Source organism: Diadema antillarum, unplaced genomic scaffold (genome assembly GCF_040938485.1).
Source record: "Diadema antillarum isolate AM-2024a unplaced genomic scaffold, OU_Dant_1.0 seq00001186_RagTag, whole genome shotgun sequence".
In the NCBI taxonomy this organism is placed as follows: domain Eukaryota; kingdom Metazoa; phylum Echinodermata; class Echinoidea; order Diadematoida; family Diadematidae; genus Diadema; species Diadema antillarum.
Window position 1 is genome coordinate 488,147 of NW_027271985.1, and position 19,772 is coordinate 507,918.

General features: G+C 39.1%; 2 protein-coding genes across 2 annotated transcripts; one reads left to right on the plus strand and one right to left on the minus strand.

Annotated features, from left to right (window-relative positions):
* Positions 1–2,826: 2,826 nt before the first annotated feature.
* LOC139744527 (endonuclease 8-like 1) lies at positions 2,827–10,579 on the plus strand. The gene is made up of 6 exons (XM_071654959.1): positions 2,827–3,332; positions 4,844–4,963; positions 6,103–6,269; positions 8,281–8,436; positions 9,474–9,595; positions 10,106–10,579. Exons 1-6 carry the CDS (start codon positions 2,827–2,829, stop codon positions 10,577–10,579), a joined length of 1,545 nt encoding a protein of 514 aa, XP_071511060.1.
* Positions 10,580–16,148: 5,569 nt separating this feature from the next.
* Positions 16,149–19,308, minus strand: LOC139744528 (solute carrier family 35 member G1-like). Its single transcript, XM_071654961.1, has 3 exons — positions 18,957–19,308; positions 18,035–18,463; positions 16,149–16,342 (listed from the first exon to the last, which is right to left on the minus strand). Exons 1-3 carry the CDS (start codon positions 19,306–19,308, stop codon positions 16,149–16,151), a joined length of 975 nt encoding a protein of 324 aa, XP_071511062.1.
* Between the last annotated feature and the right edge of the window lie 464 nt (positions 19,309–19,772).

Consider the following 19,772-nt stretch of genomic DNA (forward strand, 5'->3'; position numbering starts at 1 on the left):
CTTGCACATCCACAGCCCAAGGCACACATCTGTGCCAAGTTTTATGGGAATCGGTTGAAAACTGAGGAAGTAGTTCGCGACGCAAGATTTGCAACGGACCGACCGCCCGACCGACCGCCCGACCGCCCGACCGACCGCCCGACCGCCCGACCGACCGTCCGCTGATTCCTATATACCCCCTTCAAACTTCGTTTGGCAGGGGTATGATAAATAAATAAAATAAAAATAAAAATAAAATAAAAATAGCCCAGTTGGTCGATGATTGGACCAAATGGTACCTGATTAGACCAGGAGGCTGGCTATTAGACCAAATGACTGGCTATTATACCAAATGACAATAAGATCAATGGTTATTAGACTAAATGGGTGTAGACTAAATGATGATAGACAGAGGCTAGACCAACTGGGCAATGGACCAAAATTAATGATGTGTACACCAAACTTATATTGGACAAATTTGGTTTTATTTTAGACCATTTGATGATTAGACGAAATGGATAGACCAACTCATAATAGACCAAATCGGTATTTGATGATATAGTTCTAAATTGGTGTTCGACCAAAAATAGACCAAATGGCTATTATTAGATGAATTGACTGTAGACCAAATAGTAATTAAACCAAATAACAATTAGACCAAACAGTAATGGGACGAAATGATGACTAGACCAACAGGTTATTAGACCAACTGATATTAAATAGTCTATTAGACCAACTGATATTAAATAGTCTATAGTATATTAGACCAACTGGCTGTAGACCAAGTGGTAATAGAGTGTAAACCGTTCCGGACGATAGCCTCTTTGTAATGGTTGTTTGAAGGTTAAATATAAATTCAAAACTCGTCTTTTAATAATATTACATGAGAAAAAGTACCAACGCACCATTTCGGCAAAACTGGGGGGGCTTTGGACGAAGGGTGGTGTTCCCATTAACGCGACGCGCCACCACCCAACCCACCCTTTCGGCTCATTTGCATTCTATGAATTCTGAGCTTTCCAATGATTTCTAATTGAAAATGCCATATTTGAGCATTTGCTTTGAATATCTAATCTACTTTAAATGTGCAAAGTTCAACTGGCATAGCGTTAGAACTCTGCTTTTACCTTTTAGTTTGTAACCTTAACCCAAGAATCTTTAAAAATGCCGTTGTCACAGCCTTCTGTTATCACAGTTATATACAAGGTCAGGCTTCCAGTTGTTGCTCTTGTGCCAGTGGTCTAGACTCATCCTTCCATATTAATATTCTCAATCTTTTCGTTTCTTTTGGCGTAATTTTCTTGCTGATAATAGTCTGGCTCTCTTCTAAGATCTGTGCTCTCGGCATTTTCTTCTACATATTATGTACCACATAGAAATCCATTGAGTGTGGAATTTCAAGGCTTGCACCATGCTAAATACAACTGTTAGAAATGGAACCATTTCTGATTCATATTGTACCAATTGTAGATACTCTACAACTACAGTACAAGTTAAACGTACGGCATCCCATGTTTTAACTTGTTAGTATTTTAATATTATTTATCAATATACCCACTAAAAAATACAAACGTTATTTGATTTTATTACCAAAGGTAGGCCTAACTGTTACATTTCTCTGGTGCCACACTTCTGCCACTGGCCGTACTGGGTGTCATTTCATTTTTTCTTTTTATTTACACGTACTACTACTACCTAGGCTATCTATTTTGTTTTTAACGAAAAATAAGGAGGGGGGGGGGGCATGCGCCGCTTGCGCCCTCCTCTGGATCCGCCACTGGCACTGGTATGATACTAAGTCTTCTAAGATAAATGCTGAGCTCCAGGACCAGGACCAGGACCAGGACCAGGCTCCAGTCTTTTGTTTGTTTGTTTTGTTGTTGTTGTTGTTTTTTTGTTTTTTTTTTTGTTTTTTTATTGTCCACGCATGTGATTGAGGCATGCCGTGATTGAGTCATTTAAAAGGCAATTCTAATCGCATCAAATATCACTCATCTCCTGTTTTTGTATTTAATGGTTAACGTTAGGTATATCTACCCTTAACTGCCACCGACCAGCAGCGGTCCCACCACGTTGACGTTCGTGTCCGGCTGCGTTTGCTTATACAGCGCACCAACCACCAACCGCCCAAAGACCGCATCGTCCGCCCGGGATGCCTGGTCAGCTGGACATCCGACCTGGTCCAAACAAGTCGGCATAACAAGATTGCAAACATGCAGCGTTCATGATCAGCTGACATCAAGTCCGCGTTGCGAGTTTTTAAGTGTAGGGCCTACTTAGCCATACTAGTACTAGGAGTAGACATTCTCGCATTGCTCTCTGGAAGCTGTGGTTCTAGCTACACCAAAAGATCTTGTAACGCTAGATTTTGTGGTTGCCATGATGCAGGGGCGAGCCGCACAGTTGAACACGTGTGTGTTGATCATCAAAAGCTAGAGACAGACGATCTCGTCGAATCCCTCTCTTTTCACGTACCTCGATCATTGGTCTCTCTTCAAGACCAATTGAGGTTAGTGCGTGTAATGAGAAATCGTTTTTCTACATTTTCTAATAACTGCGATATTTGAATGTTCATCCATTTCAATTATGTAAAGTTATATATGTCAATTATTTGACTCTGATGTTATAATCTTAACGAATGTGATTTTCTATAGGTCTTGTTGAAGGTGCACACAAGTAATTAGGTGACCACAAGGCTGTATGTAAGACTACCATTTGTTATGTAAAATCTGTTCCCACACAAACTTCACTGACACGTGGTTGGTGCTGCCTCTGTCATTCAAATGGTATTCAAGGCATCCTCTTGCTTAGACATCATTCTTCGAACTGATTTCAGAAGTCGCAATCATGCCAGAGGGTCCAGAATTGCATCTTGCAAGCAAATTTGTGACTGCGAATTGTGCAGGCCGCATATTTGGAGGGAAAATAGTCAAGAATCCAGTACACAAAAGCTACGACGTTGAGTTCGACAGCTCGGCGTACTCCATCGGGGCAGTTTCCCGTGGGAAAGAGATGATGCTGATACTCACCGATGATGCCAGCAAAAATGGCGCGAGCTCCAAAACTGACAAGAAGCCAGGTAATGATGACAAGGAACAGATCAAAGGCAAGGAGAAGCTGACTGTTCCGAAGTTCATGAAGATTTTATTCCGGTTTGGAATGTCGGGCAATTTCCAGTTCACGACTCCAGACACGATTCACAAACATGCACACCTGAAATTCTACACAGCGGACGACAAACCCTCGATGGTGCTGAGTTACGTGGATGTTCGAAGGTTTGGCCGATGGGAGGTGGATGTAGACTGGTCTAAAGAACGTGGACCTGACCCAATGTTCGAGTATCGTGACTTCAGGTAAAATTCAGGATTTGAGGAGTGAGGATTTACTGAGAAAATGACTGTACAGCGCACCCCGGCTGACTGCTGCATAATATTTTTTTTTTTTTTTTTTTTTTTTTTAGAGAGAGAGAGAGAGATTTGAGAGCAATTGAATGCGAGTGGAAATTTACTGGTTAAGTAGTGGTAGAATGGAATAATGTACCGTTGTATGTGAATTCAGGTTTTCATAACCAAAGCCAATTAGCAAAGGATACTGCTTTATCATGGTTATAGTTTGAAGAAAAGTATTTCCCTTTGAGAATCCCTTTTCTTTATGTATTAATTTCTTTTATACCAGTATATCTTCCCCTCAACTGTGATATGATATCGTCTGTTGAGAATGAGAAGGGCGTTAAGTGGTCTTGAACACTATACCTAGATGGGTTTTGTGGCAACTTAACGCCCTTATCATTCTCAACAGACAATATGTACCGGTATTGTAGATTAACGCATTTTGTAATATGCTCTCATGGTAGATTATACTTGTACCTGTTGGGAAAAACAAAAGACTGCACTTAATACATTTTGCACATGAAATAGAGATTGAATTGTGATGAATTGTGCTGGTTCCCCAAAATAAGCTTGTCGATGGAAAAATAGACTCATCTCTTGATAATTTCCAGATGCAGAATTATTTCGCTCAATATTATGTTATACAATGTTACCATGTAGGCCTAACTTACTCAAGCAAGCAGGCTCTATTCGAGTGTATGCATTTTGGCAAGGCTCTATACTTCTCAATGTCAAGTCTTTCAGAAGAGATCTTTGTCATTGTGAGTCTTGTGTGTATCGATCTACACTGTGCCATGCATGTAAAAGAATCCCCTTAACTTCTCTTGTAAAAAGCTAGATTCCTGTTGAGATCTTGATGTCGTCAAACACTAAATATTAAAAAAGAAAAGAAAAGAAAGAAGAAAAAACTGATATCTGCAGATATTAGTCTCCAGAATGGAAGGAGGGTATACAGATTGTACCTTCACACAAGAAGGACAGCTCAGGACTGCTTTAACTTAATTTGTAGTGCTGCTGGCTCATTGGTAATGACACACTTGTATTGTAATTGCAATGATAGACATATCATTTCTGACCATATGGCCTGTGTGTGGCATTTCCACTTTTAAAAACACTTTTTTATACTGTCTTTTGTTCGAGAGCTCTTAGAGGGCAAGTACGTGTATACACTCCATCTTGGTGCCCAAAATCATGTTCAGTCACTCTGTCACTCCACAAGCCAGGTCGCTATGAAAATGTTCACCAAACATGAGGAGAGGCTGTACAGAAGCAGACGTCATTGGTAGTTCCTGTGGTAGGCTGTGCTATATAGTCTACCCAAACGTGCTTGGTTCTCTCATTACATATCATAGGGTACTCAAACTAATGAAGATGTTAACATGAAGAGAGTTTGACTTGAGGTCATGATTCGAGGTCAGAGAAATACTCAGTAACCTATGCCACCATGCTGTGCTCTTTGCATTATTTCTTGGCAGGTCAAACGTTGTGAACAGTTTGAGTGATGCTGCCTTCAATCATCCCATCTGTGAAACGCTGCTCAACCAGAAGTACTTCAATGGAATTGGAAACTACCTGAGAGCAGAAATACTATACAGGTAAATCTGGCTGTCAATGCTGTCAGCACTTCTCAATGATTTTAGATAATTTTAAGAAGTAAAGACAGAAAAATAAAGACAATAAAAACAAATAATAACCAGGAGCTGTTTTTTTTTTTCCTGAGATATGTTGGCAAATTACATTCATTTTAGTCATCAAGAATTGCATATATGTACTGATATCACCTATTAGCATTCACACATTAGTATGCATATGATGCATTGTGTAGGAATCAGCAGGATAAATGGAGCATGTTACAGTGCCTGTACTAGTTGAAGTCTGCATTTATAATACTGGTATGTAATGATATTGCAATTTGATCTACGAGTTGAAGTACATGGTACTTTCCCTGATCAGCTATCGTGTTCGCAAGGTTTTGAATGATGATCTTCGTCCAACTGTCTCTTGTGGAAATAAGTTATGTGCACAGAAAATTTAGTAAACTGAAGTGTCTGTGTATAGAAGTTTTCCCTCATTCACTGTAGTATGACAATTGACTATCTCTTGTTACTGTCATACAACTTATGTGTGCAATCACTCGATCATTGTATGCTCCAATGCAGCTGCATTATTCCTTGATTATTGCAAAATATTGAAACCTGAATTTGATACTCGATATCTGTGGGATAACAGCCCTGGGTCAACAAGTGGATTATTGTGTGTTTTCTAAAGACTGGCATACTGTGTGTGTGTGTGTGTTTATATGTCTGTATTTGCAAGTGTATGAATAAACACACACAGACAGAGATAGATAGATAGACACACACTTTAGCTGTGAAGTAATGCAAATCTGTACAGTATTGAATTGGTGTTCATGTTCATGAGACCTGCCAGTTTCCCCTGATTCTGCAGTACCGGTACTGAGGCTTTCTGAAAAAGAGCAAGAAGTTAAATAAACTACCTGTACAGAACATCTGTTCCTCCTAATTGTCTTGCTGTATAAAAGCAAAAAAAAAAATATTAGAATGAATTATTAGTGCCTATTGAAATGTTGTCAGTGATATAGGAGTATCTCAGTCAGAGTGCTGTGGAATTTCCATGATTTTGATGTGTAATCTCTCAGATTGTAAAGAGTAAGATGTTGGCAACCAGATAACTTATGTGATTTTAAAGGACCATTTCCTTGACCCCCTCGAAGGCTCCAAATTCCACCATTTGAGAAGGCGAGGACGGTGCTGGAAGGCCTGAATGAGGAGCCACCCGATGTCAAGCCGATGAAAGGAGGAAAAGGAGCGGTGCGTAATGGAGGAGGGGGAGATCTCCTCCACCTGTGCCACACAGTACCCCTGGAAGTGATTTCTATAGGTACGAACAGGTTGCAGGCATTAGCTCTTAATGGGAGATTCTGCTTTGGAAAGGGAGCTCATACATCTGCACTGCACTTATAGGGCTTTACTTGCTTGTAGCTTGTGTGTGCTAGAATCATTAAAAGGTAGTTTTGAAAGCTTTAACCCGTTGAGGATGAGTCCGGAGTATACTCGGGCGGGTGTCTATGGGTAATGCGTGTTGTAGCAAAATCAAACCGTGCTCAACAGGTTAATGCCCATGCTCCCTCTCTGTTGATGCACAATGCTTAGTTGGGCTGGATATTTTCCAGTCATGTGTATGCAGTTGTTCAGTTTGATTTTAGAGATTAACTTACAAAAAAAAAAGAGTGATGAATGGCACCAAAATGGTAATATGCCATTGAAGCACACAGTGTTGCCTTGGATCCAGGATACAAAGAGAGTGTGGTTGAAAGTAGATGTAACCCAAAGAGTATTTCATACTCCACTAGTGCAGGAAAAGAGCAGCAAATACTTGAGGATGTGTAAAAGAATTATCATAAACATGGCACTCGAAGTACTGTAAAACACAATATTTTTGCGGCATGAAATTTTCTTTAATTGGAGCCGACAGCCTTTTTCACGGCATGAAATTTTTGCAAAGTGCCTCTGGCATTCAATGCACATAGTGTCAACATACAAGAGCTTTTGCATGCATTTTAATTTTGTGAATCTTGGCTCTCGCAAAATTCGCAAAATTAAAATGCGAGAATACGAGAACATTCCTCATTTTACAGTAATATTTGTAGTATGGACCTCTACATTTTGTTTGTCTGATTTGATTTTTTTTTAGAAGAATTAATTGATGTAGATAACTGGCTCTACATTTTTATGTATCATTTCTTATCCAAGACATGACAATATGCCAGTCATTACCCCCCCCCCCCCAAAAAAAAAAGAAAAAAAAATATTGCCTTATAGCTTCCTAGGCAGAGGAAATCATCTGCTACATGGTATTTTGTCCTACCCCTACCCCCCTGTGGCTACTAAAGACCAAGTAGGTTTCACTACTACATACGATGTCTTAGTGAGATGACCTCAACAGGTATTTGAAAACCAGTGTAGATCTCGACAGAGTTTCTTCCAAGTTATGTCAAAGACATGATTTTATGCATGTACACTTAATGTGTCAAGGAACAATATCAGACATTCTTCACTTAATGAGAAGTGAGATCCATTTGGGAAAACAGCTGATTGAATTCATCTCTTTCAGGAAGGAGGCAAGTTTTTGAGAAGTCACACTTGTTTAGAAATAGTCCAAAATGACTGAAGGTATTAAAGGGATGTCACTCACATGAGAAAATCAAACCTTCCAGGTGGGCATTACACAGTAATCAGCCAACATCAAGCTTAAATGACAAGTCCACCTTCATATACATTCGGATTGAGAGAATGCAGCAATATTAGTAGAACACATCAGCGAAAGTTTGATGAAAATTGGACAATCCGTTCAAAAGCTACGAATATTTTAAATATCTGCGCAGTCACTGCTGGAAGAGAAGACTACTACAGTGTATGATGTCACATGCGTACAACTATATAAGGAAAATAAAAAGAGAATTTCACAAAACTTTACTTTTTGAATAAAGTGGACATTTCTTCGACTTGCTACTGACGTATGATAAGGGTAATATTATTCCTCCTGCCTCCTGAAAGAGAGAAGTCGAGTATTCTTTTTGTTATGCGAGAAAAATGAAAATATGTTGAATTTTCTTTATTCTTTCTTTATATCGTTGCACTCATGTGACATCACAAGCTATAGTAGTCTTTTCATCCAGCCGTGACTGAGCAGAAACTTCAAAAATTCATGAATAACTTTTTAACGGATTGTCCGATTTTGCTCAAACTCTCACTGATGTGCTTTACTAATATGGCTTCATTCACTCAACCCACATGTCTACATGAAAGTGAACTTGTCCTTTAATATTCACCACAAGATGGCAAAACACGCAAGGTTAAAATTCTTGCTATTTGTGTTTCTATGACAACAGGGGCTGGAGGATACACAGCTGATGGCAAGGCATCAGACTACTCTGATTTCATGAAATGGCTGAGATGCTACTACCAAGATGGCATGAAGACCTTAGTGGACCACAACAAGCGTACAATTTGGTTCTCTGGTCCACCAGGACCAATGGTGCCAAAAGGTAAGCTGCAAGGGTTCATGTCTGCAGTTATCATACAGTAATTGTTTGTTATGCAAAGTGTTGGAACTAAATGTGGCTCAAATATTTATAGCCCTTCATTTATTTGGTACAGTTCCATAAATTTTGCTAGAGGATGATATTAGAGTTCAGTATAGAGGTGCAGAAAACTATGCAGCTAGAAAAGTTGAACCTGGTTGAATTTTGTGACAGTGTTCTTTCTGAAAAAGTGAAAAACGTTGAATTGCTCCCCAGCCATTGTAAACTGTAACTGTTCAATAGATGTTCAATTACACAACTTCTGCATAAGTTGTCATTGTGAAGATGATACATTTGCAGAATGTTTTTCGGTACCGGTAGAATACTTCTTAATTGAAGACTGAAGTGAACAGAAACTCAAATTGTATGATGCACACGCTTGTACCAGCTATGTTTCTGAAAAAGATCATGTATACTGCTTCTGAATGTAAACCTGCGGTGTGTAAAAACATTTTTCCAGTAATACCAGCTGTCTTTCAAATCAGAAGGAGGATGCTGCTTACATGATGTCCTGAATCTTCATTCACATTTTTTTTCCCGCTAAATGCTCCCCCAGGTTAATTCCTTGTAGTAACACTTAATGAGTCCCTATAAATTGTGGCTTGTATAACTGCGTCCATGTCTATGTTCTGCTGTCATACATGTATATGTGCCATTACCCTTGAGAAAGGATGTGAAAAATTCATTTGATATCTGTCAAGATTTGCCATCATTGGAAAGTAACAACTACTGTAAAAGGTGTTATTTTTGCTACGCTTTAATTTCTGTGAATTTCACAAATCATTGTTTGGCCATGTACACTTTGTATTTAAAAATGGACAAAAACATCACCATATGCTATGGTATAATGATAGCCTTGGTGTAAAACCAGGAAAATATGTTGCAAAGGTGTCTGTAACCTCAAATGCGAAAAACATTTGTATGCAGAAACAACAGCTTTTACAGTACTCGTGATATGCCTGGATATAACACCAACTGCTCTGCACATGATTTCTCGCTAGATGAAAAGTCTCGTAAGCCACGAAGTCCAAAGAAGAGGAAGCAAGAGAAAGGTGCTGGAGATGAGGAAAGTAGTGAAAAGGTAAAGAAAGAAAGCTTGTTACCCTATCACAACCCATCTGAAGCATCAAGAGGGCTAAAGAGGAGACTTGCTCAATGTTCAAGAAGACTGTCATACATAGAAATTTAGTCAAAAAGCCAAACCAGTGGCTGGTTCATTAATCTGGTACAAGAAGTGAAGTACATGTAGTAAATTATATGTTTAAAGTTTCTCATATTTGAGGAGATAGGAAATTCCATTGAACTAACAAAATTTTGATCAATTGATGGCATTAGAATGAAAATGCAAGTCTCCCACATATGCTAAGACAATAATTTATAGGAAAATTCCTTTTGTAACATGAAATCAAGGAAATTATTTATATACTTTGCAACAGATTATTATAGACTTGTAGGACTTGTAATGATTTAGCTTTGATGACTTTGTAAATGGAAGGGTGTTAATGGCAAGACCAGTAAGAAAGTTATGAGACAGTTCATTGTTCAGCATAAATGTGTTTTTTTCCCGAGGACATGTCGAGTAGATGGTTTGTTAAGATATTGACCTCAAATTATTTGTAATGGTTTCACTTAGGTGAAGAAAGCGAAAGAGGAGTCACCCACAGCAGCAGGTGATGCAAAGAAGGGAAAGAAAAGCAAAGGTGCTCCAAAGACTGCTGCCAGAGCTACAGCCAAGAAGTCAGCTGCCTCTAAGACGCCAAAGACATCCTCAAAGAAACCGGCTGCAAAGCAACTACTGTCATCAAAGAGTAAGAAGAAGAAGACGACGACGCAACCAGCTGCAAAGAAAAATGATGTGGGAGCAACAGATGAGACTGGTGATGGGAAGACAAAGAGGGCGCCTGCAAGGTCAAGCAAGAGGGCAAAAAAATCAGTGCTGGACAATCAAAACTGTGTGCAGGAAACAGTGGATGATAGAAGGAAAGCAAGCAGAGGACGAGCAGCCAGAGCAGCGGCACCTGTCACACCTGGGAGAAAAGGGAAGACCAAAGCAGCTCCCAGAGGAAATGGGAGGAGGCAGGGTAGTAGGAGGGTCAGCAAGAAGTGATGTCCCTTTAGATTTGAGGTTGACATGGTGCAAACATTCCCGTTTTCCACTCCTTCAGACTTTCCTTTATACATAGCATCATGTGGCTATTCATGTTTTGTAAGGGAATATTCTTCACTGCTTGCAATGTATGTTCAGGCATGTTTGCCATTCAGCGGAGGAGTGTCTTTTATTGTGCCATACAGTATTGGGTTAACATACACTGTAAGTCTGTAGAGAGAGAATTGGAAATGAAATAGATGTTTTTGATACCATGGGAATTAATCAGTGGTATGTACTTTCTGTCTCCAACATAGTGCTTCATTGATTAGATATTGAAAAATGTAGGAATTTTCAAAGATAGCTTTAGATGTGCTGTGATAAGATTACTGTCTACAGCACACAGGAGTGGATGTAATGAACTTTACTCATGTGATTTGGATCAGATGTATACTTTAAAGCCAATTCTGATTGTGCTATGTATCAATTTTATGTTTTTTGTTATAGATGTGTATGAACCATTAACAATTAATCAACTATTTCTGGCAATCATTTGTCTAAACAAAAGATAATGGGGTTAATGTGTACCATGAATTCTGGTGCAGTGTACATGCATAATGATTCAAAGAAGTGAAATCTTGAAAACTTGGTCACTTGAATTAGTGTTGAATTGTTTTGCTGTCAAGAATTAATGGACATTTTTCCCACAGCCTTTCTGTTTAAAGGGATGGTATAGTTTAGGTTGAGGTGGGATGTTCAGATTATAACTTTTGTGAACTAATGAAATAAAAGAAGATGCACGGAATTCCAAGGATATATGTATCTGTGATGGAAATCAGTTTTGAAATGACTGAGATATCGAAAAAGAAAACAAAACAGTGGTTTAAATGAAATTTGGGTCCCACCTTTTATTAGGGCCTTGTTTTTTACATCATAGCCATTTCAAAACTGACCTTCATCAAATAAACTTTGAATCCTCCTAGAATTATATGCTTTTTCAAATTTCATAAGAGGTTTCTCATTTTCTCTTAGAAATTGGAAACCTGAAGCCCATCTCAACCAAAACAAAACCATCTCTTTAAGTTAAAAATTGTTTACATCTATTCAATTCAAACAAAATCAACGTTAGCATTTGTGCTGATATTCTGGGGAAGATTCTTAACCTAAATGGTAAAGTATTCATTCAAAAGGCACTGTACAGATTAAATCGTTATAAATGTTATTTGTTATGTGTCTGTTTGCTGTATCTACACATCAGGTTGAGGAAAAGTCTTTCATTTTGAAAAATGGCCTACAAACAGAAGCTTGCCTCTTTGTTAAGTAATGTTAAAGGGTGTGTACAGTTCTGGTCGAGGTGACGATTTAGCTTTTAACGTTTTGTGAGATATTCAGAAACCACTCTATGAGATGTCAAAGAGCATGCGGTTCTAAGGGGTATCAAAAGTTTATTCGATGAAAATCGGTTTTGAAATGGCTGGGATATCCAAAAACAAGGTGAAACAAAGAGATACTAATAAAGTTGGGGCATGTCGTCTTTTATTATTAGCACTTTTTTGGATATCTCAGCCATTTGAAAACCAATTTTCATCAAATAAACGTTGAATCCTTCTAAAAACTACATGTTCTTCATATTTCATAAGAGGCTTTTCATTATCTCACTTAGGAATGTTTAAAACATGAATCCCTACCTCAACCAGTACTGTACAGTCCCTTTAAAGGGATGGTACAGTATTGGTGGAGATGAGAACTGGGCTTTTAACTTTTTGCGAGATACCAAGAAAACACTTATGATATAGTACAGTGCATGCCATTTTAAGAGGAATTAAAAGTTTATTTGATGAAAATCGGGTTTGGAATGACTGCAACATCCAAAAACAAAGTAAAACAAAGCAAAATATTGTAATAAAGTGTGCCTCCCACACTTGATCAGAATCGCTCTTTTTTGGTTATCTCAACCATTTCAAAACCAATTTTCATCAAATAAATGTTGAATTCCCCATAGACTTTAACATGCTCTTTCCTATTTCATAAGAGGTTTCTCATTATCTCACCAAAAATGTTAGAAACCTAATATTAGGTCTTAACGAAAACTATATGATCCCTTTAACATGTACTGGAAATACCTCATGGACAAATTATCTTTTTTCATTTCTTGTGTCATTTTATGGCCAGTCTCTTTGGTCTCATTTGAGGTTTGCTCAAGTATCTTTTCCATGTGTACAAATGATGATTGTTATGTGCATGAACTGCACAGTACAGTATGTTCAGAGAAAAGTTTGTGTGTGTTTGTATGTGTGTTGTGTGTGTGGGTGCCTATGTGATAATATAAAGGTATTCTCAAGGCAAAGACACTCTTTTGTACAGGTACTTGTACTTGCAAACAGCTGTTAAGCTGAGTACCGGTAGTGTATTTTCACTTACATGGGCAATATGTTCTTTATGTCTCTGCTGCCTCAATGATATGAAGACAGTGACATTTTTAAAATAAGTGCATGTGAAAAATCAGGAAGCATTATTTTGTCTGTGTGAGCCACAAGCCTGGACAGAATTTTACTCTTGAGAAGGTAATGCCTAAAATGTGCTGAAGCATTTAAGATGAAAAAGTTAACAACAGCAATAAAAAAACAGCTGTACTGTCTACCTAACTGTCACTGATCATGATCACATAACTACAGTGCATGCGATATGCTTTTTATAAACTTTCAAAGACAATCAGAAAATGTTCATGATATTTCCCTTTTGGTGTATATTTGAGTGATTGGTAACATCATTACCAGAACAGCAAGGAGACATACAGTGATGTTGAGGTCTGTCGTACAGAAGCATTTTGCCACAAGCGTGATATGTTCTCTACTAGCAGCTAGAGAGCATGATTGTGGATGGTCACATTAGTAAGGATTACAGCATGGTTGATATTTGATAATTCAAAATTGATTGAACTGTCTTAATTGTCCATCTTCAGGCCATCTGGAATTGGATTGAGGACTGCAGTATAGTTTACTTGTGATACTTTTTTTTTTTTATAGTTCAGATATGTTTGTAGGCATGAATTGTGCACAGGTGCCAATTACAGGTGATTAGAAGTATAAGTTAAAGTCATGAGTAATTACTCTGTAGATGATGCCTTTGTAGGCTGATCTCTGTTCCATTGTGTGTGCTTAGACTAGGAGAATAATTAACTGTGTATTTTATCTTTTTTTTCTGTAATGATTATAGATAATATTTATATGTTTTGATTAAATTCCTCCTGGTTTTGTGAGAGTATTTTCAGCACATTGGCAACTAGTTTTATCTCCACTTATTTTGTCTTTGCACTCTAAATTCTTCCCAGTCTTGGCATCACCTCTGTTTTCTAAGGGTATTTCTGTAAGCACAAACCTGCGCGGGACTTTCTAATATGAATACAAGTCCCTTCAGTAATGGAGACTGTATTAATTTTGGTATCTTTGTCATTGTTTTTGCCAAATACACTATGCAAGTACTGTATATGAAGTTTAGAGTTGCAGATACGCACACAACACACACGCACACACACGCACACATACACGCATATTTTCAAGCAGCCCTTCAAATACAATATTGTGTAGTGTACTATCCTTGAACTGCATATGTAAAATTTATACAGAACATTTATTTGGTTAACAATTTTCTCCAGATTCCCTGTCAGCACTATTTCTGTCAAAGTCCAAAATCAAGGAGGCCCTGTACACAATGGGGTACAATGTCCAACGGGTTTGATGGTTTATTGCCGATATTCTCCGCCTATTCTGGGTTTGATGGTAATAACAGAAGATGCCAATGTGTTGTGTGTGTGTGTGTGTGTGTGTGTGTGTGTGTGTGTGTGTGTGTGTGTGTACGCGCGCGCGCGCAGTGTGTGCAAGGGTTGGGGGTAGGGTAACTGCGACCAGCAGCCCCAACGTACAACGTACAGTGTTCTAGGGGTAGGTGGTTACTGTGGATTTAAGTGATCACAGGGCACAGAAAAGGGACTCGTTTCGATAGTTATGTTGAACATTTTCTGCATTTTCTAAAGCGCTTTTTTGATGAACATGCTTTGCTCTTTTCTATCCTCTCTCTCTCTCTCTCTCTCTCTTTATATTGCCGACATTACATACCAAGTTTTATTTCAGCTTAGAGTGTAAAAACAGGTTCATACTTCTCAGTAGTATCTTACTCATTTATTGTCTCAATTGTGTGTTACACCTTGGACCTACAGTATTGTATATATGGACATTCATCATTTCGTCAATCAATTCATGCCTCTGTCTATGTCAAAAGTGTCACATAAACATTTTGAACATTTTCCCTGCCTTGATCGTATGATCTCCACAAGCCGGGGCAAAACACAACGAAGCTTTGAAAAAGCTAACCAATAAACAAAAATAAGCAGAAGATAAAGTTCTGTCTTAGATCAAGAAAAAATGCATGCTCATTAATTTTGTGGCATGTATTGGTAAATCACCGCTCAGACATTTTCACTAGCGAAATGCACGTACTTTTAAAGAGAGAGCTAGCTTTTAAGCATATTGATTATGATGATTTATGTAATCTCATTTCCCGTTTCCCCCGCATATTTCCAGAGTAAGAACAGATACTGGTAGTCTGAAATTACATACAAAATTGCATCCTTTACAACAACAAAAAGGACAAACAAACAAAACCCTGTTAGACCTCGTTGATAAAGCAAGCGTAAACTTTCGTTTTCTCGTTCGAGTTGTGGAGTTACACACAACAGTACCTGTACAGTAACTGTATGGGTACATTTTGAACGGAAATACAATGGAAAGAGACTTAAATGTACAATTCTTGCACATATTATGCAACCCTAACAGCTCAGAAGATGAATAGTACGTCGCTGCAGCTAATCTACTATTGTATTGCGCATGCTTCATGATTTTTGCACGCAAACCGTTATTGCTGAAGAAGATTTTTTTTTTTTTTGGGGGGGGGGGGGGGGGAACAGTGATACAGACTGCACAGCGAGTCAAACCTCACAGCATGTTGTCCTTTTTTCTCAGTTTCCCAATATTCCCATAAAGCTGGGTTTACACCATGTTCCTGGCGGCCACGGTAGCCCCATTTGCCCGAAACGTATACTGCGCCGTGGGTGGTTTTCCCCCTCCCCCTTCGCATCGGTAGTCTTCTTCGTTCCAGTCCTCGCCCCGGTATTGCTATCAGACGCTGTTCTCGCGGCGTCTGGTCTAGCTAGACTATCAATATTAAATGTTGATTTAAATTTAAAAAAATTTCGGTGGCGTCCCGCTGCAGACAGCCTCCAAGTTTTGTTACGGCCTATTACGTGCGGCCCCGTTTTGTTGCGTCCACCCCGTTTTCTTACTGCATTCAAGATTCCTCATTAGCACCGGGACTGCCGTGGCAAGTTTTTTTGACAGTCTAACAATCTGACACGGCATCTACGGCAATCACGGCCTGTCGCGTTTGCTTATATCCCGTCTCACCGCGTTGTTCCAAGTCCATCCCGGTTTGTCCACGGTGGCCTGAAACGGGGCTGTCGTGGTTGCCGGGAACATGGTGTAAACGCAGCTTTAGCAAGCCCCAATTCGGCAAGACTTTCGCCACAGTCGCTCGGTCAAGTGGCCGCCAGCAATGCGGTGGACGAGACGATCATCAGTGCGCCGACGACGCTGCTCCACGACGGAACGTTGCCGAAGAAGACGAACTGGAAGATGAAGGAGAAGATGATTGTCGAGTTACGCATGAGCGTGACCGAAGCTGCGGCTTCTCGTTTCAGAGCTTCACCGGTCAGAGCCTGCGACGCCAGACCTGTGGATGACAAGCGAATCATTCATATTGTTTAAGAATCTGATTACAGGACGGATTAAGGCCATTATCAAATAGGGCAAAATGAAACCTTTCATACCTTACTTATACCATGATAAGTACACTGTAATATTCTCAGAGTTATGATTAAAGCTATCCAATATTTTCTTTTTGTGACCGTGCACCACAAAACGAACAAAAAGTCGCACACACTGATTTTGTGTGAGGACTGCAAAATAGGTGAAATGGGTCAACCGAGCCAATGTTGACTTTTTCATATTTTCTGAATGAGCAAGTCTTCTTCTACACTATGCTAAAATTGGGGATCATAAAACGGGCAGGAAAGTGTGATTTTTAGCCGTTTTTTCTGGAACATTATTTGGCAGAATAGTGTGGTTAAGTGTGTCTTTAGAGTCCCGTTTTCATTTCTTAAAAACCTTGTACACACTCTTCAATTTCACGTCCTATAACTTTTGAAGGGATGGTGCTACTGCTTTGAAAGTTGGCATAGATTAAGGGCAGAATGTGTTAATAAGGCATGTTCAATTTCAATTTAATCTGACAATCCCTTCATTGTTGCTACTCCGGGGGTTTACATCCTGTTTTTTGTCACATTCATTGCACAGCTAGCACAGCTTGGTAAGGATTAAGCGCTTGAATAGACCATGTACTTCAGAGCCTCTTTTCTCAGTTTACACTTTTCAAGAGTGTCTGCCTTCTTTCCAATATTTAGATAGGTTAGGAAAGTCCATTTGATTTCAGTTATACATCATTTTAAAGCTAAAAGTCTGCTCTTTCAGAATATGCTCCTAACTAAAATTTCATGTCTGGCGACTTTTTGTTTGTTTTGTGGTGCAGGGTCGCTTTTAATCTTTTTCGTTTTAGCAGGTTTAATCGCATGCAAGTTAACTGGGTTTGAGATCAAAACCTTTCGAACTTCTAACCAACTATTCCGTGTTCCTTGTATGATATTTTTGTTTTCTTTTCGAAGAAAGGAAGTTCAACTTGGCTGTTGCTCCTGTAGATGTCAGATAGATTTATTTTAGTGATAGAAATCATCAGACAATCATGATAGCAAACGAATGGTAATGATCACGATAATGTCAACGAACGATGATGACAATATTAGAATTATGATAAAGTTAATTATATAAGTATTAAGAATAAGACAATGTAAAATGAGACAGGAGTGTTCTCATATGTGGCGCAAACTTCAGGCATGGCCGCTTTTTACATTCTCTTACACTGCATAGCAAGTCAACATTTATCAGTAGCGTACTACAATGTACTTTGCTTTTCTTCCCTTAGGTCTTCTGGTTTCATACAGCAATCAGTGTCATGTACCATTATGTATCGTGAAATCACTTCTTCAGTAGAGATGTTGTTTTATGATAACTGAACAAAGACGCACGACGCTCTCTCTCTCTCACACACACGAGCCCACTCACACCCTTGTCCGTTCGTCCAATTCCCCGGAATACCACACAAATCAGTTACCTCACAACCAAGGATCATCTTGACGCATGTTTAGTCTCCTCTCTGTGATTTCATGTAGGATTCCTTAGATGATTACGTTTTACACAGAAAGTATACACAAACATAAACCAACACATGAAAAAGCATACACTACAATTTCATACGCATAAAACATAAGATTACGAAAGTAAAAGAAAGAGGAAGAGAAACTCTCCAAACCTGCCACAATTTCCGGTATCAAAAACTTCCAGTCACGAAAGGGCGGTATACTGATGCCTTCTACCGTTGCCATGACAACGCATGAATACAACGTCACTCCAATGAAGGTGACGCAAATGATCATTGATTGTGGCGTCGACTGTGACAGTTTTCTCGATATGACGAAAGACAGTGAGGACCCAACGGGCACAAGTAACGCAAGCAGAAGGTAGAATTTGTCCGGAGGTGGGTTCGCAGTCTCCACCTCGAAGCCGTCGTATACGTGAGGGAGAGCGTTGATGAGGAACTGCGGCTTGTATATGAAAATTATTCCAGTCCAGGCAAGCAGAGTCAGGTGTATATGTTTCTGTTGCCAAGCCTCGCCAAGCATCACAATACTCAGCAATCCGCTGAAGACCGGGGTGACACCGAAAATGGCAGATGCGTCTCCTGAAGAAAATGTGAATATTGCATTACCTATTATGAAAGAGAAACATGGTCAGCAAATTCCGTTGGCTCTACAAGTCTACAACTACGTTTACATTTGCACCACACGCTATATCAACAGTTATGTCTGCTCACAAGCGATCATGCAACCCAATATCCAATGGAACATTAACGGAGTGTGGTTGCAGTGGTAGTGATAGTGACAAGAAAGGTTATAAAATATGAGCGACATCGCTGAGCCTAATAATGCACCTAAACTGTATTGCTCAAACAAGAACGAAAATTATGTTTCTAGATTTACTTAGAATTTAGAAAATTACATGTAAGGAATAATGTGTGTGGATGTCTAAATCCACTCACAAATCTTTATCACTTCACTGTTAGAGGTGGGGGTTTTGCTTAATTTGTTTGGATAAGGTTTAATCAAAGTGTAATAATACCTTCTTATAATGGCGATGAGCCATTATCACTAACGTGAAGGTAAATAATGACTCACCCATCGGCACTTTCTTATACACGGCGTAGATCGTCATCATTGCCACAAACGATGAAAAAGAGCGCATGACAAGCCATCCGAGAGTTCTGATCGGCAGGTTTGGTAGGAGGTTGCCCGAACTTGACCAATGGCCTTTCGCGAGACACCACACCAGCATGAACCCGCCAATCACAATTGCCCGGACTAAAGTGATTTGTAAGAAGGTCGAACTAGTGGCGAGTTTGGTCATCAGAGACGAGATGGACACCGTAAAGCCAGACATGAATGCCAGGAAGAGACCACTGATCCTCGGCGTTCCATCTTTTCTCCTTGGCGCCCTGGAGTTTTGGTGATCGTTGGCTGCAGCAGCCATTGCAGAGGTACCTACAGTAGTACTTTACAGCAAGAATCCTGACGTCACTCTTCATGCCGATAAAACATATCATAGATGTCATTATTGTCATCTTTTATATTTTACATAGATAAAAAACAAGGTAAGTATTATTCTCATATCAATAATGAATACCAGATGCATTAATACTTTAGTTACGAGTCCGTATCAATAAAATGTAAATTAAAAGCAAATTACAGATGGGATTTTAAAATACTCATGCTGGGCACGCAAACAACAATGCTTGAGAAATAAAGCTAATGATAATGATATTAAAACAAGAAGTGCATAAATTCAATAATAATAATAATAATAATGATAATAATAACAATAATAGTAATGATAACAATAATAATAGTAATAATAGTAATAACAATAACGTCTTATTTACCCAGGGTAGCCCCTTCAGTGTTGCCACTGCTCTACCAGAGGGCCCTGCCATTATT